The 27119-nt window shown below is 40.1% G+C and overlaps 1 protein-coding gene, 1 long non-coding RNA gene and 1 pseudogene across 2 annotated transcripts; 2 read left to right on the top strand and 1 right to left on the bottom strand.

The window, feature by feature from the left end:
- The first annotated feature begins 2349 nt into the window (after nucleotides 1–2349).
- On the top strand, nucleotides 2350–4358 carry LOC145493570 (uncharacterized; annotated as a pseudogene).
- Nucleotides 4359–7680: 3322 nt separating this feature from the next.
- LOC145491781 (protocadherin-18-like) lies at nucleotides 7681–26770 on the bottom strand. Its single transcript, XM_081471042.1, has 3 exons — nucleotides 26627–26770; nucleotides 14602–15616; nucleotides 7681–8224 (listed from the first exon to the last, which is right to left on the bottom strand). Exons 2-3 carry the CDS (start codon nucleotides 15610–15612, stop codon nucleotides 7793–7795), a joined length of 1443 nt encoding a protein of 480 aa, XP_081327168.1. The 5' UTR covers nucleotides 15613–15616; nucleotides 26627–26770; the 3' UTR covers nucleotides 7681–7792.
- Nucleotides 19430–23678, top strand: LOC145492584 (uncharacterized). The gene is made up of 3 exons (XR_014050036.1): nucleotides 19430–19613; nucleotides 19757–19817; nucleotides 22660–23678. It is a non-coding gene; the product is annotated as an uncharacterized LOC145492584 (long non-coding RNA).
- Nucleotides 26771–27119: the final 349 nt, after the last annotated feature.

Genomic DNA, 27119 nt, shown 5'->3' with positions numbered 1-27119 from the left:
TTTACCGGCAGGCACTCTTAAAAGTTAAAGTTTAAAGCCTGATTCAGTGTAAGGGATTGGCCTTAGGGCTCACTTGCATGCAGTGCTAAGGTTTATCTCCGATAAAGGGACAAGGAGTGATAATATACCTTCCTTGGACAGGAAGCTTATTCATCGCAGGTTACTCTCTAGCTTTTTCTTTTTCAACTTGTCAAAACAATTTTGATGTCATGTATTTCAACAACAATGATTCTGAACTTTCATGTTGTGTGGTGAGATGGCCTTTTTAAAAATCTTAACCTTGTATCTTTCCTTTTCTTTCAGTGCGAGATCCAGACCCGTGCAAGGTATGTTAAGTTAAGTTACGTGCTAAGGATGTTATTTGAAAGCGATTTCTATTAAACCATAAGCAGGCGAATATTAACGTTAAAAGGCGACGTTTCGGCGTCATCGTGACACCATTCCCCAGGCAAAGTGACTAAATAACGCGAAGATTTGATTTCTATAATGTCTCTACAAATTAGCATGATAACAAAAGATCACAAGTTCTTCAAGTCAATGCCTTTGGGCGAATCGAGTCCGTTTGCACGTTTAGGGATGGTTTAAGTTTTCTTACAAAAAGCACCTCCTTAATTAGGCAATCAAATTTGTTACAACATTTAGTAAGCACGTGAAATTGTTAAATATTTGTTCACTTTGCCTTGAGAATGGTGTCACTATGACGCCGAAACGTCGGCTTTTAACGTTTTTAATGTTTTTAATGCTTTTAATGTTCGCCTGCTTATGTTTTAAGAAATCGTTATTGATCAAGATTTCTATTAAACCCCGGTTTTTTGCAATAAGCCATTTCCGAGTTGCTTTTCCCCTCTGTTTCAAAACGAGTCCTGATGCATAACCTTTCATATGGAAATGAGTTTGAAACTCACTCAATATGAAGGTTGTGCACAAGACTCGTTTTGAAACAGAGGTAACAGCACCTGGGAAATGGCTTACCGTAAATCATCGAATTAGCGCCCCCTCGAATAAGCGCCCCTCCGATCGGCCAAAATTTAAAATAAGGACCCCTCTCGAATAAGCGCCCACTCCCCTCCCCCATTTTGTGGGCGAGTACTGACACAACAAAGGATGTATAGTTTTTGCCGTGTAGTATCAGATTTGTACATTGTTTCATTTTGTGAACACCTTAAGGCGGGACTACATGGAATTCGAATCTTAAGGTATTGAAGTTTTATTTTGACAAGTACTGTTACTGTAAGTTTAAAGCTCGTTTTCTCAAAACGAGTTATTTTCGCCTTCTAGAAAAGATATCTTGAGAAGGATTTATTCAGTTGAGCTAAAATTTTCAGGATTTGTTGTTTTTAGTACGTTCTGTGGGATAAGCATAGAACTTTTCCATCCAGTACATTCTGTCAAAGTTATGTATTGAAACGTATGCTAGATTTTCTGTATCAGATTTAACTGGTCATCATTTCACATGCTTTTAACTTTTCAAAAATCTCTATGCTTATCCCAGCAAGCTGTTTGTCTTCTTTTGTAAAATGTAAAAATTATTCCTTTTGATCAGTTCTAGTAGGAGTTATCTTTTCTCAAGTAAGCCCTGGCATTCTCCAGCAGGTGGCAGATTTAATCAGCCGGTGTCAGGTTACAATACAGTTATAGGGTACACAAATATTTTTTTCATAATCTTTGCTCTTTGAGCTTTTTAAGAATGTATACTTTGCCATGGTTTGGAGTTAACTCTTAGCCACGAAAAAATGTTTGAAACATGGTGTGTTTTTAAGTGTTTTTAGGTTAAGTCCCACCTTAAGTGTACACGTTAAGTACTAACAGTGCCACGATTTAAACTTTAGGATCAGCTTTTTATGTCGATAAACAGCTTATGTTTTTGTTTACGCGCAGATTGTGTATTAAAAAAATGATCATGTCAGGCCACCATTTGGGAAACATTAAATAAGCGCCCCCATCTTCTCCTAAATTTGAAATAAGCGTCCCGGGCGCTAATTCGAGGATTTACGGTATTGATTGACATGCTGTAAATTTACAACGACCTGTATCTCGTTATCTGGTATACCTGATGCATTCCGTCCCTTTAAAAGGCTGTCTGATTGTTTCTCCATACGTTCCTGTATTTCAGTTGGCGGTTGACAACCAAAACTCCCGAGTTCCAATTGACAACATTTCCCCTAGAAAACCACAACAAAACAACTACACAACAAATTTTCCATGGCGCAAGCGCTCTTGCGCAAAATCCGGGAACTCTTATTTGCACTGGAACTCTAAATGCCAATATGTCAATCAATCCTCGCGTGTGACTTATAACTTCATGGGTAAGTAATTTCCGGTTCGCTCTCGCAAAAACTATTTTCTTGAAATGGGGAAGAGAAAATAACACTGATCTTGTTTTCTTCATTTTTGGTGTTTTATCAGAAATTCAACTGTCCTGTCGGTCAAACATGCAAGGTTCAGTACGTTCCATGCGTGATGCCCAAATGCAAAGACGCCATCGCCGTCAACAGACCAACATGTATTAAGGATCCATCAGGTACGTTTGACAAACTGACCTATCTTGTTGTCGCCTCTTTCCGATCTACAGTGTGCTGTGTGGAGAAAACGAACTGCGTTGAGGAGGATGGGGTTAGTGAGAGACAAAATGGGCAATTTTCTACCAACAACTTAATAGAAAGATAATGCTCATTTACACACGAGCGTGTGAATGACCAGGAAAAAAAATTGATTCCCCAACTGGATTCGAACCCAGGAACTCTCTGACACCGGGCATGCGCTCTATCCCCTCCGAAGAGACTCAGGGTGGGCAAGGGCATGTACCAGGTTCATATAGACAAGCGTTCCAGAAAGTGCGAGAATCAGGAAAGTCGACAGCCTACTGCGGGCTTCACATTTACCATATGTCTTTATGTACTGCCATAAAGAACATTCTTGACACGATTAGCGCGCAGAACAGGAAGTTTGGTTAGGTAGAACGTGAGGTGTGCTAAGTGTTCCGCGCTCTGACCTGGTGGTAAGGAACATTGCATTTGTTTTCCTATCTAACTAACGAGCTAAAAAATTTTTATCTATCTTCACTTATCAACATTTTTTAAACGTTTCTCTCTTTGTTTCTATGTGATCCTGCTTCTGCTACAGCGGCCGCACCTCCAGGTAAGGAAAATCAGATTTGGAGAATTAAAAGCTATTGTCTCTAAAATAGAATTGCACGTATGGCTTCGCGGGAGGGCTAGTAAGACGTGACAGCAACTTCCGTTGCCTTTACCGAGCTCAACCTAACCTGTTCTATTCGTTCGGTAAGAAGTGGGAAGTCAGTGCGAGGCACGAGTGGAAACTGAAAAGGCGAGGGAATTGGGGCGTGAAGGGGTCACTTTCTTTCCTAGATTCCGCTCGTTCTTACACTCGCCTCGTTCCCTTTTCGTTCGCCCTCACAAACCCAGAGCCTAGAACAGGCTAAGCCCAACCCAAGCTACGGTGAACTGGTGTCAGCCGAGAGAAAACGCAACTGATGTCCTTTCTTAGTACAACTACCTTTCATCGTCTGTTCGTCTATATTTGTCCATTGGTCAAAAAAAAAAATGGTTCCAGTCCTTAATGTATGGAAATTGGACAAAAGAAACAGAGTGTAAGCGATGCTTAGCAAGCAAACCGCTGGTTGGACTGTATTTTTTTCGCAGCAGCGTCTCCAGCAGCACCAGCGAACCCGGCCAAAGGAGTCTATGGGTCCCCAATGGCCCAGCAACCGCTGACATACTAACCACAGCCAAAGGCACCGCAGGCGACTTTCATGCAGCCACCAATGGCGCCCATGTCACCGGCCATGCCTCCGAACATACCACCGGGAATGCCACCTATGGGTGCATTTCAAAACGACGAACTTGGCAATGAAGCCGGTTTATTACCCGGTTTAGCAGGAAATCAACTTGGTATGGACACTGGTCTTAGCGATGCTTCCTTAATGAACGCCTTCCAAAATGAAAATCAGGGGCCGGAACTTCAAAACCATAAACTACCACCAAGCAAACAGAGTATTTTTTTTTTCCACCACCGCCAGCAGATGAACAGCAGCAACCTTTAGCAGATGCGCCAGCGAGCGAACCTCAAGCGGCTAATCCTGTGATCGCACCGCAACCTGGTTGGGAAAGCAGCTCAACAGTTCAATAAGTGCGTCATGTACGAACATCTGATTATCGACTGTCGGTGGGGCTTCTCAAAGGAACGCCCGTGAAAAACTGCGACACTAATCAGAAAGGAAATGTTTTGTACACAGCTTCTTCAGGTTCTTCTCCAACAGAATGCATTTCCTAACAGCGATATAGAAATTTAGAGCATAATCAACTAATGGCTAAAATAAGAAAGAAAGCCAGACTCGATCTTGGAACAGGAACACTTGGAGAAACTTGACAAAATTGTAACGTATCTTCCAATGGTAGATTTTCTTGTACATACTGTTTCTAATTTTGTGATGCGATATTTGTTCAATTCCCATGTATAGTGAGGTAATGGTAGCCAAGACAATGTAGTAACTGCTCAGCGAGGAAATAAACCAAACTGAATTTCCATCTTTTGGTCTACGCTACTAGCTAGTTCAGTTGAACGTGGTATTATCCCAAGCCCAGTGTGTGAAAAGTATTCTTGGCATATCGTGACATTTTCAGCACCATCGTAACGTGGTCTCACACCGTTAATGCACCCCCTCATTGCCATCTATATCTCATATTTTCCTCAGCAAGATGACAGTCACTTCGATCTGTACGCCCGGTGGTTCAAACTGGCATGGCCAACACTATTTGGTAGAAAAGGAATAAACCTGCTATCCAGTGGATAAAATACATACTATGCCGTGCACCGAATAGTGATTTAGCTGACGGATTGCATAATCCAACGTTTGAACAACCTGGTAACCAAGATTGCGTGACAAGCCGGTCGGGTGTAAAGAATCCAAACTTTTCTGTACACCCTTGAACTGATTTCTTGAAATCTCAACAATTTGATTTCCTATTACAGTTTCTAGTCTCTTTTCTGAATATTTTTATTTGTTTACTCCTTCCTGTGCAAACTTGACGAAACAAGCCAGCCTGGCAAGTTCAGTTACAGGATCGTTTTTGATTGTTCCTTAAAAACAATGGAACTGACGGGGGTAAAACACCGAGGGCCTCCACGAGGCCACGCTTTTGACAAGCTTGACATGCGCAATTCAGTAGTACGTACTGTCGATATTTTCGGACGGTAGCTCGCATCCCGACCGCTAGTTAAGGGAAATGAAGGCTCCGGGTACGAGAATGAGGCTTATTGCCAAGGTTTTATGTGAAACCGAGTTTAATAAGGATGGAAGAGTTTGTGCGAGCATTTCTCATGTTGTTTGCGGCAGACTTAGCCTGCGAACGGACTCCCGGCGAGCACGAAAAAAAGAATTCAGCGAACGCCCGGCCCCGATCGCTTAGCCTCGCGCTTCGCGCGCGCGCACGTGCATCGCGTTAGAACCCGCTAATCCGCCTGTTCTGCAGGCTACGACCGCTTCGCTCTTCGAATTCTTTAGTTTCCATCCTCGCGGGAAGCTTGTTCACAGGCTACGGCAGACTGAACCTATCCACACCCCATATATGGGATACTGCGCCCAGATCCCTCGCAACAATTAAACGATAACCGTTTTCAACAAACATCTTGTGACTTTTACTTCGGTTACTCAATTTACGTTCTGAATATAAAAAAAATCAATTCAAAATACCTATCCTAAAAAATCAACTCTTGGTGTTCATTCGGTATCATTGTGTATAAAATTAGCGTCTCATAACGACTATAACCCCTCCATTCCCTACAATCAGCAGAATTTGATTACAATCATATGCAGGATAAATAATTTCATTACAACTTTAAATTTTAAATTACTAAATTTCTGAAAATGTCATTTCTCTATATGCTTCTACAATCAGCCCGCTCTTACTATAGAGTAAATATTCTATTCTTGTAAAAAATGTAAATAGTGAAGCCAGACAACTTCGTACTTCTCTTGTTGAATTAAGCTAAACTTGAACAAAAACGTATATGTACAACTTTGAGCGAAAGCACACCACCGTCCAGTGGGGGAGAGGGATAGGGGAGACTTAGGAACCATAATCAACGTTCTTGTGTGGTAAATTTATGAAGAACATTTAGTCAGAGGTTAGCCTCACACACAATGATAAGTAATTTAACTTGGCGTTGTTAAATGGAGTCTACAAGTTACATGCAAAGGAAGGTGATGGTTTTTGTGGTTGGGGTCGAAAATGTCTTCCTGGAAAGAACGCGAAAAGAAAGTCTTGGAGTTGACAAGGTAGAGATTACCCAGGACGAATTATTCTGTTCTCTTCCTTGTCTCCAAAGAACAGTATTACGATACTCTTTGTAATATGAATTAAGAAAAAGAGAAAACGATGATTTGTGCTCTCGAATAGCAAAGCGCTTCCATGAAGCCTCCATTTAACTGAATGATTTACTCTGCATGAACACAGTTCAGTCTATCTGCCGGTAATCTCATTCTGTAGTTATTATAAGTCTGTGGTGGAATGCGTGACTCCAGAAAATGTCACGAACGCTTTTCGCCTCTGTACGTCTTCGCACGGGGGAGGGGGAGGTGGCATACCAGGGCTGCGAGCCCGGTACTGAGGAGCTGGATATTTCACGTGATTTGGGGGTCGCCAATCGTCCTCTCTCCTTTTGGAAGGGGGGCTGTGAGCGCAATACGGGCTGGACCCTTGGGAACTCCCGCCACGCCCGCTATCTAGTTCATCTTCACTACCAAGAAAAAATGAGGTGAGAGAACACATCCCCGTGCCCTATGATAATCTTTTTCAATCTATTTTAAGCTTCGCATCACGCAGTCAAAGTTATTTTTAGTCTCGGTCCCATGATCGCGCAGGCAATGGCCAAGTGTCATCGGGTCGCGACAAAGTAAATACGAAATTGAAAATCTGGCGGGTTAAGAGAAAAAAAAAAAAGTTTGTTTTGAACTACATGTATACCACACTGTTAGCATTGGAAATATTTTCAAGCGCTCACAGGGCAGGAAAATTATACATGCTTCTCCAAAGTTAAAAAATTAATAGAAGTCATGTCATTCTCCTGTATGAATGATTAACACAAAGCGCCAAGACTCGGAAAGTACCGAACGGATTGGTGCGAAAAGTATCTCTTTCGAAAGTTATTTCAAAGCCCAAGACAGCTAAATTCACAGTAGGCGCTATATTTGCTGACAAAAATTCCATTCTAACCCACTCTAAAGTCGTTTCTCAAAAAGTACTGAACGGCCTAAAGCGAATAAGATATCTTTGGAAAGCTCTTTTAAAGTGCCAGACAGTTAGAATTTTTCTCCCTATATCTTTATGAACTACGCTCCAAGGATCCAGGTGCAAGTTTTTGCATATTTGATTAACTGTTTAAATTAAACCTTCAGTGTTATTACATCAATCCTCCGTAGGAAAAAAAAATGGCGACTGGTACATTTACCCATAGTTCTTAGCGCACGAAAACCTTAACAACGTTCATAAAAACGCACAGAAACGTTATACAATTTCCAAACCTAGGCTACTTAATGTCCTTAGTACAGGAACACATATTGTAAAAATTTGGTTTTCTTTGGGCCTTTTATGCTGTGTTAGGTTCGCAAGGCCTTGTGGTAAAATGTACATCCGCCATCTTTTTCCTACGGTGGATTAAATTGGCCAGTCGGGTCTCTTTCCTAAAATAGCCTCGCAGTTTGACCAAGCGCTAAAATTAGATTGAAAAAGATTATCATTGCAAGAGGCCCATGTATGGAGGATGTGTTCTCTTAGATCATGGTCTCTTGGCGCGGGTTAGAAATCGCTTGGTGGAACATTTTCTCGGACGCCTTCAGCGCATCTTCCCGACTTATGTCTGGCTTATGATAGCTACCGCGTTTGTCTTCTTCTTTGTTATTTTCACGCCTGAACTTCAAGCAGAAAACTGCTATCAGGCAAACACTCAACAACAAGAAGCCGGCGCACGCTCCAACCCCTATGATCATCTTTGTGTCCGAAAAGTAACCTCCATTCCCCTTTCCCGTTTCCACCACATTATTGTCCGCTTTCGTTGTAGCTGGAATGTTCCCTGGGAGACCGGAGGGCGTATTGAGGGAGGGAGTATTGACAATGGTTTCCTCGGGAATCTTATCCTGCTTGTGGAACGTGTTTGGGAGCAAATTCACGGTGATTTCTGGCTTGTTGTCATTCTCATCAAGAACCTGAAAGCAATTTGAAAAGATCTGTTCTTTTAATACCTGCACAAAAAGGTCAAGACTTCTTCCCAGGATCATCATTTTATAGCCCCTTTTTGGGTCGCCATTGAATCCATCCCCGGTAATATCTGTTGGAAGTGTCACGGAGTAGATTTTGTTTCACAACAGCGTAGACTTTATTGGATATCCTTGTCAGGCTTACAGAGATTTTCTAAGTCTTCCCAAAGGCTTCAAGATGTTACAAGTTTTTAACCAGTGAAGTTGTCACAAGTTACAAGTGAAGTCGGCATAAGTTGCACTCATATTTATGACATGCAGAGAAACCGAATTTACTAAAACTAACGAAATCAGATATCTTTGTTACGCATAAAAGGTGACTAAATCGTTTCTCAGAGTTTAGCTATAAGATTGCAGTTAAGCGTAGGTCGTCTGAAGACATTACAGTTTAACTAAACTTAAAATAATTCAAATTCCAGAACATTCATATGAAAAGTTCTAACATGGTTCTGGTGCTGTAAAATCTTTTGTACGCCAAAACAGACGGAAACGCACAAAGAAAAGCTGTTGAAACACAGTCAGCTACGATAAACACACAAAACTCTCATATTCTAGACAAGAGTATACAGAGTGAATATTGTCAATTATCTAAAAGTAAATTAACCACAAACGATATTCCTTCAAAGCTATTAGCATCTTTTCCGACGTTTCCTTTTCGTTTAACCTTTGATTGTCGGTTCAATTAACATAGAACGGAGCTCTGAACTTTTCTTAAAAGAACATATTTCTTTTCTTGGTGGTTTATTAACCCTTTGATGATTTTCACGATAAGTCCCTAAAACGATCCCCTAACAACTGTTTACACACTGCCAAGGCTCAGTAAATACTATTGATATATTTTATTCCCCAAGAACGAACCCACAATAAAAGAAATAGGAAAATCCTCTCCTACAAGCAAACCGAAGTACTGAAAGAATATCAGGGAATATTTCCCGTCATAATCAATTCTATCGATAGCAGGGGAAATTCCTGGACGAATGGAATACTCACTGAGTTAATCAACTATGAATAAATGTCGCTTGAGTAAATATCAAATGAAAACAATGCCAGTTGAACAAATATCAAATAGATATCCTAAAATTCGTGTCAACAGAAGGAATGACTGCGTAACGACCCAAACAGAAATAATGAGTTGCTTAACCAACGCATTGAAGCAGTCACCAGGTATCTACTGATAAACGTTCCCTCGGCTTCTCTTCAAACCTTACTAACTAAAGAAAAGGAATCGGATCAATGGGTTGCAGGAAGAAATTTCCAATATTTGAACTGGAATTCGTGACAAACCTACTGACAGGAGGCGCGCGTAAAAGTACAAGTTTGTTCGAGGGCGAGAAAAAGCGCGCGAAACGAAAGTAGCGCGATGTCCAGAGGTTGGAGGTGAAATTAGGGAGCTTAACCAACGACCACGGCGACGTCGAAGATATGGATATGGATCTGTTCCGTACGCCAATGGGTTTAAAAATGTGCTCAGGCTAAATATGCAATGACAGCGTTCAGTTCCAAGGTACCAAAAATTATTCGTCGTATTTCGCTTTCCCCAGACTGCGCAGAACTTAGTCATTTCACGTTGTTGTTTTGCAGTAGTCCAGAGGACGGCAAAGAAATGTATAAAGATTTGTAACGCACGTGCACAGCTATTGTTTTGTTCATTCAACCTTTTGTTTGGTGACGTTCTCGTTGCCGTCGTCGTCGTGGCTTGCTTAAGCTCCCTATTATTGTCCCGTCCCCATCCCCTTACAGTCACAGAACACGTTCTATGCATGCCTGCCCCCTCTCCTCCCACGTATTCCTCAAACCATTACCACTGGTTTTTCCGCGTGCTCCGTTTTTGAACTACTTTAAAAATCGTTCTCCAGATAGACTACAATCATCGCTAATATTTGCTTCTACATTTCATTTGGCCTAATCGTACGAATAGAACACCTTCCCTCTGAATTTACGCAATTGCTCTTCGAGGTTTCGCACTATTTATAGTCTGTCTACACTTTAGGGTAGTGTTCTGGGTTTGGTTCACAGAGCGAACATATTAAATATCGATAGACAGTGCAGATATTGGCTTGAAGCTGAAATGTTTTTCTTTTCTTTCCGTAATTTTCTTTTCACCTTCCTGTCGCCTGTTTTCCCAGTCCACTGGCCACATCAAGTTCGACGGATTTTTAGTAATACACGTTGGGTGAATTTTCTAGACGAGAGTGAGTACAAACCGAAGTAACCTACGATTTCCATGAAGGCCGCTTTTTTTTTTTTTTTTTTTTTCAGGTTTCGTGAAGTCAGACTCGATTGAGCCCCTGGTAAACTGCTAAAAGCGGTTAAATCATAGCAGGTTTTTTACCCTTATATCAGCCGTTTAAAACAAATCAGGAAATCCCCAGCAGAACTCACGTTTTCGGGAAACCGCTATACAGGCTACGAATGATAACCAAACTACGCACGCAAGTTTATATGCTATTTTCAAAGGCGAGCAAAAATTAGCAGTTTACTGGAGCAGCAAAATCGACCTGGAAAAAATCGCTACGTCCCATGCTTCATCAAATGCACAGCCCAAATTTTTAACGTTTATCTTTCGTAATGCGTCTCAGTCTTCCTCAAGCGCATCTTTTTTTTTCCTTTTTGGTTTCTTTTTACTTCGTTTTTGTTTTTCCACCTTAGATAGCTTTTATTTTAGACAACCTTGACTTGAAGATAGTTTTGCTGAACACAGAAAAAAAAAATACAATACATTAATGTTGGTAGACACTTCAGCAATAGGTTATGTGGCTGTATTTGTCTACGTTTCTCTTTCCCAAAATCCAGCCTTTATCTGTGTCACGTGTTTTCGTGCGGTCAAACGGAATAAGAGCACTACAGCGCATTGTTAAATCTGTCGTCAGGATAAGAAATATCCTGGGATATTTGTACGTGTTTTGAGTGTTTTCTGCGCTTAACTTAATGGCACCGGATGACAAATCGTGACCTGACTTCCTTGATGTTTATAACTCAGTTTAATAGTCAAATCAAGCTGAGTGCATATAATTTTCTCAAGCCCTCTCATGAAATAGAAACTTTAACCTTTAACCAATTAATCCACATTGGACTTATCCGGAATTTCAAGAATATTTCTTACGCCAGACACAACACTGAAATCCTCCCAGCGGAACAAACGCAATTTGAAGAACAGATTAACGACAAGAACGGTTTCCCGCGCGAAGGATGAGCGTCACGCTCGGTACCCTCGTTGATAGACGAACGTAAACTGATTAATTATCATGAAGAGGTCATTTAACAGATTTCCAGTTGATGCACATGTTTTCTTCTATTCTCTTTTTTAGGGAAAAAGCTCACTACCCAAATTTTGACAATTTGAAATTGTCGAGACGGCTTTTATTTCACTTTTGTTTTTCATATTCCTAATTAATCCACGCGCAATTCCGTTGAATAATGGATCCACCTCGGTCGTGGTCACGTATCAATTTGCAAACTTGCGGCAAGCTGTTGTTTTTAGTGACAAACTTGTTCTGAACACGCCTCAAACAATTTCTAAACAAATTTTTTCGGGTTGAATTCCCAGAATGTTGCTTGCGGTTAAAATAAATGCGTCGACATTGGCATTGTTGAAACAAAATTTCCTTTGGCCATTTATCACCTGATAATGGTTAATGTCATTGCGGGTTCCCTCAACACATTGTCATTTTTGAATAACTAAAGACGTTTTAAAGGCTTGTGGGATTTGTAACATGTATGTACAGACCATTTTGTAAAAGTTCCGAAACATTTTTACACTCTACGAATTTAGAACTAGTTTTATTTATTTCACTGTTTAGCCAAGTCACGCTTCAGATATTTTTGTCACCGAACAAAAATATTCAAAAACAAGGAAAAGAAAAGAAAATGCAAAATAATGAAACGGAAATGGGTTTTACTGCAACCTCTAACCATATATGCAAAAAGAAACACGTAGACATCTTTTCTATGTTCCAAACATAATTTTTATTGTAGCTCTTGAAATAGCGTTCTTTCTCTTTCAATCCATCTTTCAAGATTTCCGCCGTTCTCGACTCGAACTTTGCAACTGAACAAAAGCAGTAACAGCAGTTGTTTGCTAACCTTAAAATAGCTTGATCACCTATCGAAGTCGACACCGAAAATAACAGTGGGCATATATATTTTATACATCGCGAGGCGGTTCGTCTCGTGGTTCTGGTTGGCAATATATTGAGCGACGCCTTTTATAAATCGTAAACTTTAGGCCTGTTAGGTTGCGCCCTGAAAGATGGTTTCAACGGTTGCTTTGGAATCGTCAAAATATGCCACCGCCAAAAAATAAGGGCATGGATCGGCCTCATGATGTAACCTCCGGTTTTATGTTGGGTTTTGTACCTTTGATCATCGAGAAAAACTTTTGACAGTCCGAGAAAAGTTGATTACATATTCTTGCCTCACAGTTGTATACATACAACCATTAGAAATATAAACACGCCTGCTTCATCTTTGATGTTTGCCCACCCCGATTCAGGAGAAAGTTCTCTACCAAACTGAACGATTTTCTGGAATTTTTCTTTCTCTTAGGAATGACAAGGCGTTTTGACTTATAAAAGTAAGATTCTCAAAACAATAAATTTTCACAAACTAGAATAAAAATGCGAGGCCAATATCGACTTGCGAGGAAAATCTACTACGCAAACAAGAAACCAGGGTTTTGTATCTAAGAGGTGAAAAGAAACACAGCACTTGGGGCCAGTTGATTCCAATATATAGAGTGTATATCGTCAAATACTGCACTTTTACTTGAATGGAACTGGAATGTTTTTGTTTCACCGTGGAGGATTCCAGACAATAGAGATGCCCCACAAGGGCAAAAATGATTTGACGTTAAAAGCTACCATGGAGTCAAAAGCACAGTACATGTACTTCATCATTGAGTGTCTGCCGAAAACAACGCTGGAGTCCTTGAAAATTACTTCATTCTTTTTTACCGAATGTAAACAAGCATTTTTGGCTTGTTAACATTTCAGAGATATCAGTGAACAGAAGGCATACCTTGCCGAACGAAGAAACATTACTCACATACGTAGAGTACGCAGATTTTTTAATTACAACCAGGAAATTTGAAATACATGGCTTATTAATTCCTGTTAGCACGTTTAGCGAGGATGTTTCGATTTCGGTTCAATCGCCGCGCTTATAACACACAGAAAATCCTAGCAGGAATGCAAAGAGGATCCCGCACGTAAATTGTAATCAAAACGAGAGAGATAACAGGGCAGCTGCCTTCTCTGATACTATCTAAAAACTGCGCTAACAAGCTTGTTGAAAAAATCTTTTAAAGAGGATCCCACACGTAAACTGTAATCAAAACGAGAGAGATAACAGGGCAGCTGCCTTCTCTGATACCATCTAAAAACTGCGCTAACAAGCTTGCTGAAAAAATCTGTTAAAAGGAGAAACTGGTCCGATTCCCGAAGTTTTTAACACGCTAAAAACACAACACAGGATTAGAACGCAGTGGAAAAGCCATGGAAACAATAGTGTCAAACGCAAAATGATAGGAAGAAATGATAGAGCGCCGCCTGTCAAATTGAAAACTTGGCAAACAGAAAGCAACCAAGATACTAACCACGAACCCAAACAAAAAGAGAAAGTCAGAATTTTAACACAAAGAGATAGCGCGATTGCAGACATCTTTAACCTTTCATTTTGAAAGAGATGTGCTATCTTTCAAGGAATTAGTCCCTAATCGTAAAGACAGGGCATGGCTCCGAGGGCACAAAACCGTATATTGTGTCTAATAAGCCAACATCATTGAATTCACAGCAGGGATTAATAAAGACTTTCACGATAAGGGTTCATCAGAGACTGATGTTATCTCTCTCGTTGAAAAACAGCACTAATTATTTTCCTGAATCGAAGCATTTGGAAACCAATCACTTCCAAACGAAAGAAGATACGGTGTTACAGAAAGCCAACAAAAATCTATAGCTTCTCACGCCCGTATAAATACGGTATGGAAAGATCATCAAGCAACCTCTCTCGCTTTTCTTTCAACAGTCTTTTCGCCTATCTATCAACTGGTGTTTAAACAACATGCAAATCTTAGTGTAAATTTCAACATAAACTTACCAAACCTGAAAAGTCAAACTAAATGAACAATGGCGATGAAAGGAGGACGCAATGTTCTTTAAACTACCATAATGACTTACAATAAATTAAAAAAGGCCATAAGTTTCTCCGCGATTATATAATTATTAGCTCGATCGTCACCCAGCAAAACGTCATTTTCGAGCGTTTAGCTTCATTTACGAGTGCACCTACAAAGAGAATCAAACTCTATGTAAACAATGGACACTAACCTTCACATCAACCACAGCATATGACGGAATGGGGTCCGGTCCTTTGTCTCTCGCCGTCACCTTTAGCCAGTAATCCTTCGAGAGCTCATAATCTAACGCAGCGTTTGTACGAAGTTCGCCCGTTCGCGCGTCCAGCGTGAAAAGATCTTTATATTGAGGCGGAACTTGGAGAGAGTAGACCACTTCACCGTTTGTACCAATGTCTTTATCTGTCGCAGTAACATTAAGCACAAACGTTCCTACACGAGAATTCTCTCTTACCTCGCCGACATAGCGATCTTTGCTGAATTTGGGAGAGTGATCGTTCGCATCTAGAACTGTGATACTCAAACCTTTGCGTCCAACCCTTGGTGGGCTACCCCCATCTCTCGCCTCAATCACCAAATAGTAGCTGTCGTTTATTTCGCGGTCCAGCCTTTTCGACACGACAAGTTTGACTTGAAATATTTCCGAAGTAAGGCGCGATACTTTTAAGTCAAACACCCCACCGTCGTTCCTGTCAACAATCTCGTAACTTTGAACAGAATTGTTACCAATGTCCGAATCTTCCGCCAGCGTTATTGACAACTCTATACCTAGTGGAACAGATTCTTTAACAGAAATATTCTCAATATCCTCCTTAAAAATGGGACTGTTGTCATTTATGTCTAGAATCTTGATCTCTGTCGGTATAGCATCTGTGATATCTCCTTTCGAGGCTTCGAACCAGATTTCAAATGCGTCACCAACAAGTCCAAGGGACACGTTCTCACGGTCTATCTTCGCGGTAGTCCGTATAATACCAGTGCTTTCGTTGATGCGGAAATACTTTTGCAGGGATTTGAACTTGTATTGAAGCTCTCCCTTGATGTCGTCATTCGTGGCCATTGCTTTGACTGAGGAACTCGCTGAAATGTCTCCTACAAAAGTTCCAGCTTGTAGTTCTTCGAAAACTTGAAATTTCATACTAGTAACGTCCGAGGCCTTGCAAGATGTGAGTAGCGATACCAGCCACAGTACCATTCGCGCCATGACGCTCGCCAGCTAAGTGGAGCTCAGGAGGGAGAGGTCAACTTCGCTTGCGTTGCCATGCGATTGCGCGCCCGATGATCTTGGCCATTATGACGTCACTCGTGAGCCGGCCCGTAAAGTTTCAATGGCCGCTAAAGAATGACACCAGACAAGTTTTTCATCCGATAATTGCTCAAAGAATTTGAAAGAAAGCGATCAACAGACCACAAGAATAAGATAACCTGTTAATGTTGTGTGCAAAAATACTTTGGTGTTCAAAAACTAGAAGTCAAAAGGCACAAAAACATGCAAAATTTCGAGATCGCTCAATTAAAAACGCGATTGAAAAGTGGAGCTTTGCACCCGTTTCTTGGGCGATATCTCGAGAACCCAATGAACAACACGAACACAAAAACACGATCTTGATATGGTTTACAACGTTCGAATAGTGATGAAAACGAATCATTTAACATGTGCATAAAAATGATCAGTGGGTTTAAACCCATTATTTTGTAGACGATAGCGTGGAGGACCCGCTGATCGATACTCGAAACCCTCGAAATATGAGAAAATGCTCCCTTCCAAAGGCATTTGAACTATCAAGTCATATGCTGGGTTGGAAAGTAAATAATGTAACAAGGAATTATTTTTCTGCGCTAAATTATCCACAAAACCGTCAAAGATAACATTTTCTTCTGCGAGGCCAACCAGTTCCGAGCAGACGTGTGGATATTTCAGATGGTAATACGATATAAAATCACTCTACAGGAGACTTAGATGAAACGGATGATATTCGGAATAACACAGACCAGACCTCTTGCCAGAAAGGTGCTTCATTTCATGTCAAAATGTTCGTCAAATATGAGATCGGAGCATGATCTGTTTCCTCGGGCGTCCGCATGCAGTGCAAAGCTGTTTCTTCTTCCGAACTTCTGACAAGAGAGGTATCCTAAACTGGTGCTTTGGGTTCTATTAATTTTTCATTTCTCAGCATAGACTGTATAGACTGTAAAAGACAACTGCGTAGGATGTCATATAGAAAGACCTAAAAAATACAGAATCTGGTTCCAAGCAGCAAGTGAATTAAAGAGGAAAGGATATCTGAACAGGGATACTTCCTATGCTAAGTCATTAGCAATAAGAGTTAACTTAACGAAGTCATTAGCAATAAGAGTTAACTTAACAAGAAGAAACTTGTTAAGCCAAAATGACTTTTTGCCAAAACAAAGAGTTCAGTAGAAGGTTATGACAAAGCTAGAAAGATCAATATCAGGTGATCTCTTATTATAACCAAACCCCTTGGTTTCTAATAGTATCTGTCTTGACAAACTGTAATAGCTTTACTACCTCTAAGTTTGAAATGATAATCAATTCTTTTCTTTATACTTTATGCTTTTAATTTTCATCATAAATCTTATGTGAACAAAGAGAGCTCTAACAATTATTTTACACTAAGCTTAAACTGAACTACAAAGAAATGTTCTCGAGACGAGTGTCACAGAGAGGCTGTACTTGTAAACATGAATGTCAAGCCTGATTTCTCCCCAGCTCCTTCCATCCCAGGTTCCTTGTTGCTTTTTGCATTGATGAGTTTATTTTTGGTTTCAAGAGAATGATAAGTGTACATTTCCAGCAAATAACACACAGGATTGGGTTTTAAATGTTTAATTGACAGTACATTGACAATAAGTAGATAGCTTTCCACGGTGGTTGCATGTATTGCCAGAAATGGGACCTGCTTGAATGGTCTTGCAAAGGTAGTGGAGGATGGTAACTTAAGGTTTAAAAAGATCAAAATAATAAGACTCCTCATAATATTCACCAGTCAAAAATTGCAGTTAATGTTTATATGACCTCCCTTCCCTCTTTGGTTTTCATATCGCCCCTAACCCTTTTCAACAGAAAATGTAAACTAAAAGACAACTTTCCTAATGAGATCCAGCACCAAGAACTCGAGTATGTATTTACCATTAAAAAATGCAATTCTCACAATTAAATGATCCAACCCCCATCCACCTTTTAAGTCCCGTCCAAGCAGATACAATGCGGTAATGTACATGGAGCTAATATCACAATTTATAAAACATTAAATAGCTCATTTCCAGTACCAATGTATTGAACTGAGGTCTTCAGATTTTCACATAAAGAATTTTTTTCAGCACCCTCACCTGCACAAAAAAGAAAAAGAAAATTTTCTGAAGCATGTCAAACAAACTACAACAATCACTCTGCATAAAGCATTTTTGGATCCTTACTTAAAGAAAAGTTACAATATTGTTTAGGAATTAAAATAAATCAGACTTCAAATACCTTAATTGTTGATCAACAGTGCCAATTTTGTAAACATAATAAGATTCAGCAACAGGAACTCAAGGTGACCGAGTTTGGTACTCAAGTTTTGCTATGTAAGCATACATAATTGCAGCCGACAGTGAGGCCCCTTATTTGATATTAGGTAACCAAGAAAGCCCTCGCCCCAGTGACCCTAAACGAGCTAACTTTCACCGTTTTGTTGAGAAAGTGAAACACAAGCCACCCTTAGCAGCATAACCAAGGTAATGCTGGTAGGCATGATAACCTTTTTTCGTCAAAATATTGTGACTGGCCTACCTGGGGCAACTCATGGTATGAAGAAATAAAAATTAACTCACAAAACCCCACAGTGATCAAATGACTGAAAGGAAGCCAAAGGAAGAAGGATAACTGAGCACTGGAGTATGAAAAAAGGCTTAAGTAATCCTGGAAGGACCACTTCATGTCATATATTAAACACTTGATAAAGTTGCCTCAGGAGGGTCTGATAGGGTTGTCTTCAGTACCCGAGACCATATAAATGGGGCCTTGTACTCTCTCCTCCGCAGAGGCTCCCTATGAGAAATTGAATATACTCCGAACTACCAGCCTGTGGTCAAAGCAGCATGAAAGTGGCCTACGAAGAAGAGAAAAGTCTTACAATACTAGACTGCAAACCATGGGTAAAATGTAGACTGCAGGCTTTTTAGGAATATCATATTCCCATTTTCATTTATAAAGAGATCGAGCTAACCATACACCAGCTAACCTGTGCTGTATATTTCAGGCTAAACGGAGCACAAGCTCTATATAAAGGAAATGGGAATACAATATTCTTAAGAAGTCTGCAGTCTACATGTTATCCTCTGTCTGCATTTAAACCACCGTTGTGCAGTAGGCAGGCTTTGTCTTATTTAAATAATTAAGCTTAAGTTCTTGTTTGTGAAAGTTCTCATTTCCTTCATTGTGGATAATATTTCTGTTTGCTAGGCCCATTGCAGAATATGTGAAAAGGTTTCAGTTTTGTGAAAGAACACTCCGAGCACGAGATCGCAGATATTTCATACTCAAATGGACTGATCATTTTTACTGCTAATTCTTCAAAATCATCTTCAGATACAATGTTTTCCTATACATATAAGCTATTCTGTGACCAAGTTACACGTTTCTTTACGTTACCGATCACGTAAAAAGGGCAATTTTACAGGGCGAACAGTCAAAATTTTGCCCCACATATTTCCAACGGAGAGCGATGACTGTAACACTTTAAATACACTTTCTGCAAGATTTTTCGGTTATAATTAAAATCTACTTACCTCTAAAGAAAGAAAAATGATAATCACTCCTTGAGATCCAAATACAATACCATTTGAAGCTGGAATGATTGGAGAAATCTGCCTCAAAAAGTTGTATCAGCGAGAGGCGACGACGCCATTTTCGAAAATTTTGTGCATTTGCGCACTTCTTTCGCCATGACGTCATAATGGCCATGATCATAGGGTCAGCCAAATCTGACGTGTTCGGGGCACGGCGAAAAAACCGCTGATTGGCTGAAAAATCCGTTGTCTTGGAGCATGCTCAAGCGCTCGCCGCTGACAATTTGCGGCTGCAAACAAGTTTCGAAAATGTCTGAACATTTTGCAAGCGGGAGCATCGAACAGCAAGAAATATTGTGGATTTTTACCCAGTTAGAACCTCTACTTATCACAGAGTATGCGGATTAAGCAAAAGTAAGTATGTTGCAAATGTTAGCCTGGTTTTGTCGCTTTCTTTGAGTGTTATTCTTTGTGTTGTGATTTCTTTTGTGCGTTGGTGTCGTGTTCATTTTGTGCCGAGCGGAGGCACGTTTATTTACAATACTCTTCTGCTGCAGATATTGGTGTACATATGACTTAACACAATGAACACAGCATAATGGAAAGCTATATTGAAAGGTAAGCCAAGTTTTTTTTCCTTTCCTTCCGTAAATGGTTGATTTTTGCTAGTGGCAACATTTTCTAGTTCGTGTGTGGCTTCGGAAACTTTTTGGCTGAACGGGGTTGGTAACGTTACCTGACAAATAGGGGCGTCTGACATATAGGGGCGTCTGACATATAGGGGCGTCTGACATATAGGGGCGTCTGACATATAGGGGCGTCTGACATATAGGGGCGTCTGACATATAGGGGCGCTATATCAAAATACCAAAAGTTTATCATTACCTCTGCATGGTTAATGTGTCACACTACCAATATATGGTTTGTGTTAAAATGACAGCTTTGGACTTATAAAAAAGTGTTAAAACGACAGCTTTTGACTTCTAGGGGAAGGAAAAGACTAATAATGAATTGGTTCGCTGAGTTGAGGTTCAAAGAATGGAGGTGTTGAGAAAGATCCACCTAGATCCACAGAAGAAAGATCCATCTAGATCCACTATAACGAATGCTTTCTTTGTCAGTATTTGTTAAGTCCTAAACTTTCTAAATTCGGAATATTTTTCAGGATTTCATAATTCTTAAGAGAGTCATAAATGGCCGAAGTCTCCTCCTACATGTATTGCGACTCAAGTTCAGTAAACTTTAATTTGAATGAGGCGATCTGTTCCTGAAATTGTCACAGAATTGTTACAAACAACTTAAGCCACGTGTTTTGGCAAATTCATGAATGCTTCATGTTTTCAAAACTGATCAATCTATCGCGTAGTCTCTTTCGCAGCCGTTGTTGCGAAGGAATCTACATCGTATCTATCACGGGAAAAATACAATAGATCGTTTTCAATGTCACGCAATAAGAAAACAAATACAACACCATGCAGTACTAGTGGATAAAGTCAAGAAATAGGTAAAGAAGATCATTATTTTTCGTACGGTTAGGTCTTTGCGTTTTCCCAAGCTTAAGACATTCGTATAAATTTTTCACAGAACTTTACGGAGCCCACAGTACGGAAACGTTGTGTTGGATTACCTTCGTGGTCAACTAAATATGACGGCCGGAAATATTTTAAACATCTGGAACTTACTTTGGCTATCTAGGCGATCGATTATCTGTATTGAGCAAACGAGCATTTGGATTTAAGCACATTTCCTAATGCTCCAACTTCTAAAAAGGCTAAAAAACTTGAGATAGTTATATATTTTTCTACAAACGCAATCGTAGCTCCATGTCATGCTCCACTGCCATCAAAATACTCTGTTTGAATTGTAAACAGATATAAATTTAGCATCTCTTATGCCTGGCTCTCAAGTTTTGTCTACGTACACGTATTTAGAGAGGTAAGATTCGAGGCGTTAATAATTCCCATTTACGGCAAACAGCATATATTAATGTTTTGGCATTTCTCTTGTATACTCCGACATATAAGGGCATATGACAAATAGGGGCATCTGACAAATAGGGGCATCTGACATATAGGGGCATCTGACAAATAGGGCCGTCTGACATATAGGGGCATCTGACCAATAGGGGCGTCTTACAAATAGGTGCATCTGACATATAGGGGCATCTGACAAATAGGGGCGTCTGACATATAGGGGCAGCTGACATATAGGGACGTCTGACATATAGGGGCATCTGACAAATAGGGGCATCTGACAAATAGAGGCGTCTGACATATAGGGACATGTAGTAGACTTCAGCCATTTATAGATCTCTTAATAATCACGAAATCCTGAAAAATGCTCCGCATTATTCATACTAAAACTTAGAAAATTTGTGGATCTAGTGAATCTAGATTTCTTGACACCTCCATTCTTCGAACCTAAGCTCAGCGAACCGATTTATTATTAGTCTTTTCCTTCCTCTAATAGTCGCTACTGACTAGAAGTCAAAAGCTGTCATTTTAACACAAACCATATATTGGTAGTGTGACACATTAACCATGCAGAGGTAATGATAAACTTTTGGTATTTTGATATAGCGCCCCTATATGTCAGACGCCCCTATTTGTCAGGTAGCGTTACCAACCTTAGTGTTTTGGCTCGATGAGTTTACATTTTAAAAGTTGAAGATTTTGTTCGCTATCATTTGAATTACCCGTCATATCTTGACTTGCCTCTGGGAAGAGACCCGTTAGGTTTTTTGTCTGCCATGTTCATATAAATAAATGACGAAAACCGTTGACACTGTGCTGTAAATGAGCTTAATTTTGTAGATTTAAGGATATAAATCTTACATGCAATTAATGTTTTAAAAGCGTAGCCAACTTATGTTCAGTCTGGATATCAGCATGCTATTCAAGGTGACACATTTCTTTCTACGTTTGGAAATATCCTCTGGCTTGTGTTGTCTATAATTTAAAAGTTCTTGCAGCGGTGCAAGAATCTGATATGACAGATGTACACTAAGTTTTTTTGTTTTGTTGTTATTGAATGGACTAATTGCGTGGTTTTGAAAGAGTTTTTAAAAGTTATCTTGTAGAATTAATTTTTGACCTGAAGGCAGACTTTTTTGGGTTTAATTAGTCTGATGATGATGAGGTTAATGAAATGTTTTTATTTATTTATTTTTTATTGAGTGAAACCTCAAGAAGTAACACTCCTTTTGTTGTACTTCATGATTATGTTGTACTACATGATTTAAACTTCCCAGTTACAAAGCTAGCAAAATGACTGAGGTATTCACAATATAGGTTGAAAGGAGTTCCATAGTCTTTAATGCTCTATGCAGTGTTGTATAATGTATGAACAGTGCAGATACTAAGTTAATGACATTTCTTCTTGCAATGTAATAAGTATTCAAAGGATGAAGCCGAAGTATAGCTTAATTTAATTTTACATTTTTTCCTCTTTTTTTACACAGTTAGACCTCAGATTTTCACACTCTCCTCCTCTCTTTCAATTACTTGATTCTCTGGCTGGAGACACTGTGACGCGGCCATGTACATCAACTTGAAGAAGTTTCTTTCATGGATGAAATGAATGCCATCTTCCTTGGAGAGGATACTAAATGATATGTCCCCTTTCATAAAAAGATTAAGGAATAATAAAAGGGATAATTAAGGAACCAAATGCATGGAACATGCAGGATTCCCCAGTAATTAATAAAGAAAAATGTTTGAAGACAGAAAAATTATAGTTTGGTAAACAACTTGGTTGGGATTTGACTTCTTAAAAATTTGCAGATCATAATAGTTTGGTCTGGAAGTTTATGCGATATTTAACAATTATTCTTTGCAATCGAGGTGAATAGTGGCTGTTATTCACTGAGATTGACAAGTTTTTAGTATATGTACAAAGTGATTTCAACAACAGATGAAAAGGAAACCATTAAAAGATAATTTAATTGACCTCTCAATTCATGCGTTGAAAACATGCAAGCGGTATGAAGATGTGCACAATTCTTGACAGAATCTTCTAACATGGCAAGTCTAGTTAACCTGCGATAAAATCCTCGTTGATCACAATCTCACAAAATGGTCTTTTAACACAGTTCAAATCAGCAATCTAAATGAAAAGTCTGTTTGCAGAACAATTTCATTGCTCAATCAAAGTTTTCATTTTCACTTGAAATGAAAATTGAAAATTCAAAACTTTGAAGACTTTTTTGTATTTTCTGGTACAGTATATACAGTATAGGATTTCCGTTTGAGAAACACTGGCGGAACATAAGTTTTCGCCAGCCATTTTGTTGTTGTTTGGATCACGCATCATTCACTCGTTAGGGAGTGAATAATTATCAATTATTCCACAAGAGCGTGTTGGATATGAGATAATAGATAGCCAACAACGCACATAGCGCTGAGTTGGCTTTAATCTTCTCATATCCAACAGGCACGAGTGGAATAATTGTTTTATTAAAAAGGCCCCTAAAATATAGAAAACTAGACTTAACAATAAAAATGCTCAAAAAATCATGCATACGCTTTCCATATTTGTAGAGCATGGTATAATGGCTCAACCCCTGGTGGCTAAAACAATGAAAACTCTCAAATTGCATTATCCAATGATCCAGTTTTTTTAATGATGCTCATTGCTTGTGTGTTTGTGTTGGATTTTAATGCAGTTAAATGCAATTTAACGGAGTTAACAACAAAGAGCGCCAGTGTTGTCTGGAGTCAGCGGCGTTTCATACATGGGCATGCGCCAGATCCCATGTGCTCTTTGACTGAAGTGTGTTTAGCGTTACAGGCGCTAGCGTGTTATTTGCGTGGCAGTTCATGGGACCTCATCTTCAAGGCTTCCTCCCTCCCCCCCATTTCCCTCCCTCTTTTCCACTGTTCACACAGTGTGACAGGTGCCTGCTCTCCCTTCTGCGTGGGGGCTCATGGCTGGCTTGCCAGGATTTGCCAGCCATGGGAGCAGTCTCCATCTAGGAGCTGGCTGCCAATAGTGGAAGCTCCTGGATATCACAGGCACCCAGCCTCCATTTTGCGATGCAGTTGTTAATTTTTATTTCAGTTTAGTTTTCTATATTTGGGCGGTGTTTTTAATGAAACAATTCTAGTCACGCTTGTTTGGTCTCTTTGTTTGGGAATGGGAGAGGTTAACTTAACAGTAGTTTTTATTTTGGAATTGCAAATCTCTAAGTTGCATTTTAATCAGATTAACATTTTGCTGAGACATCATTTGCCTGATCTGATTAATTTACCAAAAAGTGAATTGCGGTGCCAGAAGATAACCATATCCACCTCAAGGGAGGTCAATGGAAATTCTGAGTTGTGGGGGGGCAGAAGAATTTGAAACTTAAAACTTTGAAAAGGAAAGTATGAACGTGAACTGGCATTTTCAGTGGGGTGTTCAGAGGAAGGGGTTTGCTCCAAATGCATGTGTTATGATATGAGCCTTGCTGCTTCACTGATGTTGATAGAGATTTGAATATCTTCTGTATCTGCTATAGCCTTATTTTCTACAGTAGTGGGTTATCAGCCCTCAGCCCTCAGCCCAACACCCAACCTAGAAAGCCAGGTGATCACAATTTGTCTGGTCCCTATCCTTCAACCTACCAGAAGTACAAGACTCCAGCTGACATAGCTCATAGGGTCTTAGATACAAAAACCATCCCTCTACAACAAGGTGGTGACCCCTTAAGATGGTTGGAAGTTGGGGGAGAGAGTAAACAAAATTTGGTGGCAGGGTCTGCAAGGGTATAGAATTTATCTGGAACACAATTATATGAAACAGTAGAATTTTGCTGCAGTGTAGGCTACTGAACCTTCTCCTTAAAAGTATCTAGGAGAGATGGCATATGGTATTACCTTGGAACAAGACTTAAACTTACTATTGGGGGAGGAGGGATGGTGCAGTTTTCATGTGTTTTCTCACAATGGTGCTTTTTGCAAAAAGGCATGCTTTCCAATGTGGTCGGTGTAAGACGCAGACTTTGGACTGCAGGTCAGGTGTTAAAATGCAGACTGAAGACTTTTTTAAGTGTTACTGTGTGTTACCAGTAAACAGACCAACCTTATTCAAGCTAAAAGAAGTGAGAGTTAAGCATAAATAGTTCTAGGGTTAGACTGAATATCACTCGGGTTAGCTGGGAAGGATCTAGGGGGCTTTGGCTGGTTCGGTCGAACCCCCTAGATTGAAAAAAAAAAAAGAAATAAAACGTAACATGCTAACTTGGCCTCAGAATAACAGAAATCCTATTTCCAATTCAAGGACCACAATTTCAAAAATTTCCAGCATGAAAGCCACTGGTCCCCCTACAGGGGACCGCCTTTTGGCAGCTCGTATCTCGAAACCCCTGCTCTGTATCCGCCCCAGGGTTAGCCTGAATATTTTCTCCAGTTAGCCTGTTTAAGGTTAGCTCTCGATAAAACACGATTCAGTTATAATAATGTCTGCAGTATGTATTTCCCCCTTACTCTGCAGTCTCCAGTGCACAGTCTGCGTTTTACACTTACTGAATTTCGATGTAACTACAAGCCTTCACATGAACGAATGTTCCCCCAGTGTAAAGTGGAACAAGAACCCCTTTTGGCGGATTGCTTTTTTCGTTAACACAATGGAGAAATGTTTGCAATAACGAAGCCCGCAGCTGCGAGGAAAGCTGCGTAGCCAAGGAACAAGAATCGTAGTAAGTGCGAAGTAGCATAAGCCATAATATCAAACACAGGCTAACATAAACAAAGAGCAATTTATTTTATCCTTCAAGCTGTATTACATATACAATACAACTTTCTACAATGCCATACTAAACCTCTGTAAGCTTACTACAAGTTTTCAGCTCATGGCAGTACAGGGCAATCCACTGAAACGGCAAAACAAAGCACGAATGAATAGCACACGAGCGAAAAACACAACAACATTAGGCATTAGTGTGTACTACTTACGAACTCGTCCTCCACTTTTCTTTCTTCAGGCAACGATACAAAAGTTCATGAACAAATAGCATTTAAAAATTTTCATCAGCACGAAAAAAAAGTCTTATTGTATATGTTCCGTAAAATTAAACAAGCTACAAGAAATTGCGGTTCAAAACCTTAAAGAACTTGACACGACCTTAAGAAAAGGAAAATCGGTACCTCGGGTGAATTTGGAAATGCTGAAAGTTTCGTTTCGGAAGAGCTGTCTTTATCGCCTGAGAAAACTGACAACACCGTTCCGATCCTCTCTATCACAGTCAAAACAGCAGCACGGATCATTGCTCAAAGTAGCCGACTTGTTTGTAACTGCCTTGAGCGGGCAAGATCTTGCCAAAAGCCATGACAATGACGTGTTCGTTTTTGATTCGTCGTCCGCCATTTTGAAAATGGAAAGGCGGGAAGACGAACCGAAATCTACTGCGCATGAGCAGCGGTTTTTCCGCCGTGCCCCGACGTGTTCACCTCTCCCTCCTGGTGGAGCTAAATTTTGAACACGCCGCGCTTAAATACCAGCGCACTGACCAAAAGACACGTGGGCTCTGGAAACGAAATTGCCATGTTTTAAACCAAGGCACGCATGCGCTGTGAAACCGGAACTCCTAAAATCTCGGGACGCTTTCCATTCGACCAAAAATTCCGGGAAAAGTTTTCGAAAACTTAGGAATACGTTTTGATTGCAACGTCTTTGATCGAATTTCCGGAATTACCGAAAATTTTGTGTTCCATTCGCAAGAGATGTCGGGTTTAGTCTCCCTACCGAGCGTGAGCTCACGTGGACACTTGAAACAGCAATAATGGTGGGCGGAGCAGCGTATCAATGCTCAGCGTGTGGCTTTGTGTCTAACGATTTCAGTCTTTTTCTCAGTACAGCATCAATGCAGCAATTTGTTTCCTTCAACCAGCAACGGTATGTTACAGCTGTAGTTATGCTTTTTATCTTGCTCCGAATTACGCT

The sequence above is a fragment of the Orbicella franksi genome, chromosome 7 (assembly GCF_964199315.1).
Source record: "Orbicella franksi chromosome 7, jaOrbFran1.1, whole genome shotgun sequence".
In the NCBI taxonomy this organism is placed as follows: domain Eukaryota; kingdom Metazoa; phylum Cnidaria; class Anthozoa; order Scleractinia; family Merulinidae; genus Orbicella; species Orbicella franksi.
This window is presented reverse-complemented; position numbering and strand designations above follow the sequence as displayed.

Excerpts from the sequence above, each read along its gene's own strand:
- LOC145491781 (XM_081471042.1), bottom strand. The coding sequence starts at position 15,612 with ATGGCGCGAATGGTACTGTGGCTGGTATCGCTACTCACATCTTGCAAG. Across the intron at positions 8,225-14,601 it reads ATGCTGTGGTTGATGTGAAG|GTTCTTGATGAGAATGACAA; the intron begins GTTAGTGTCCAT and ends AATTGCTTTCAG.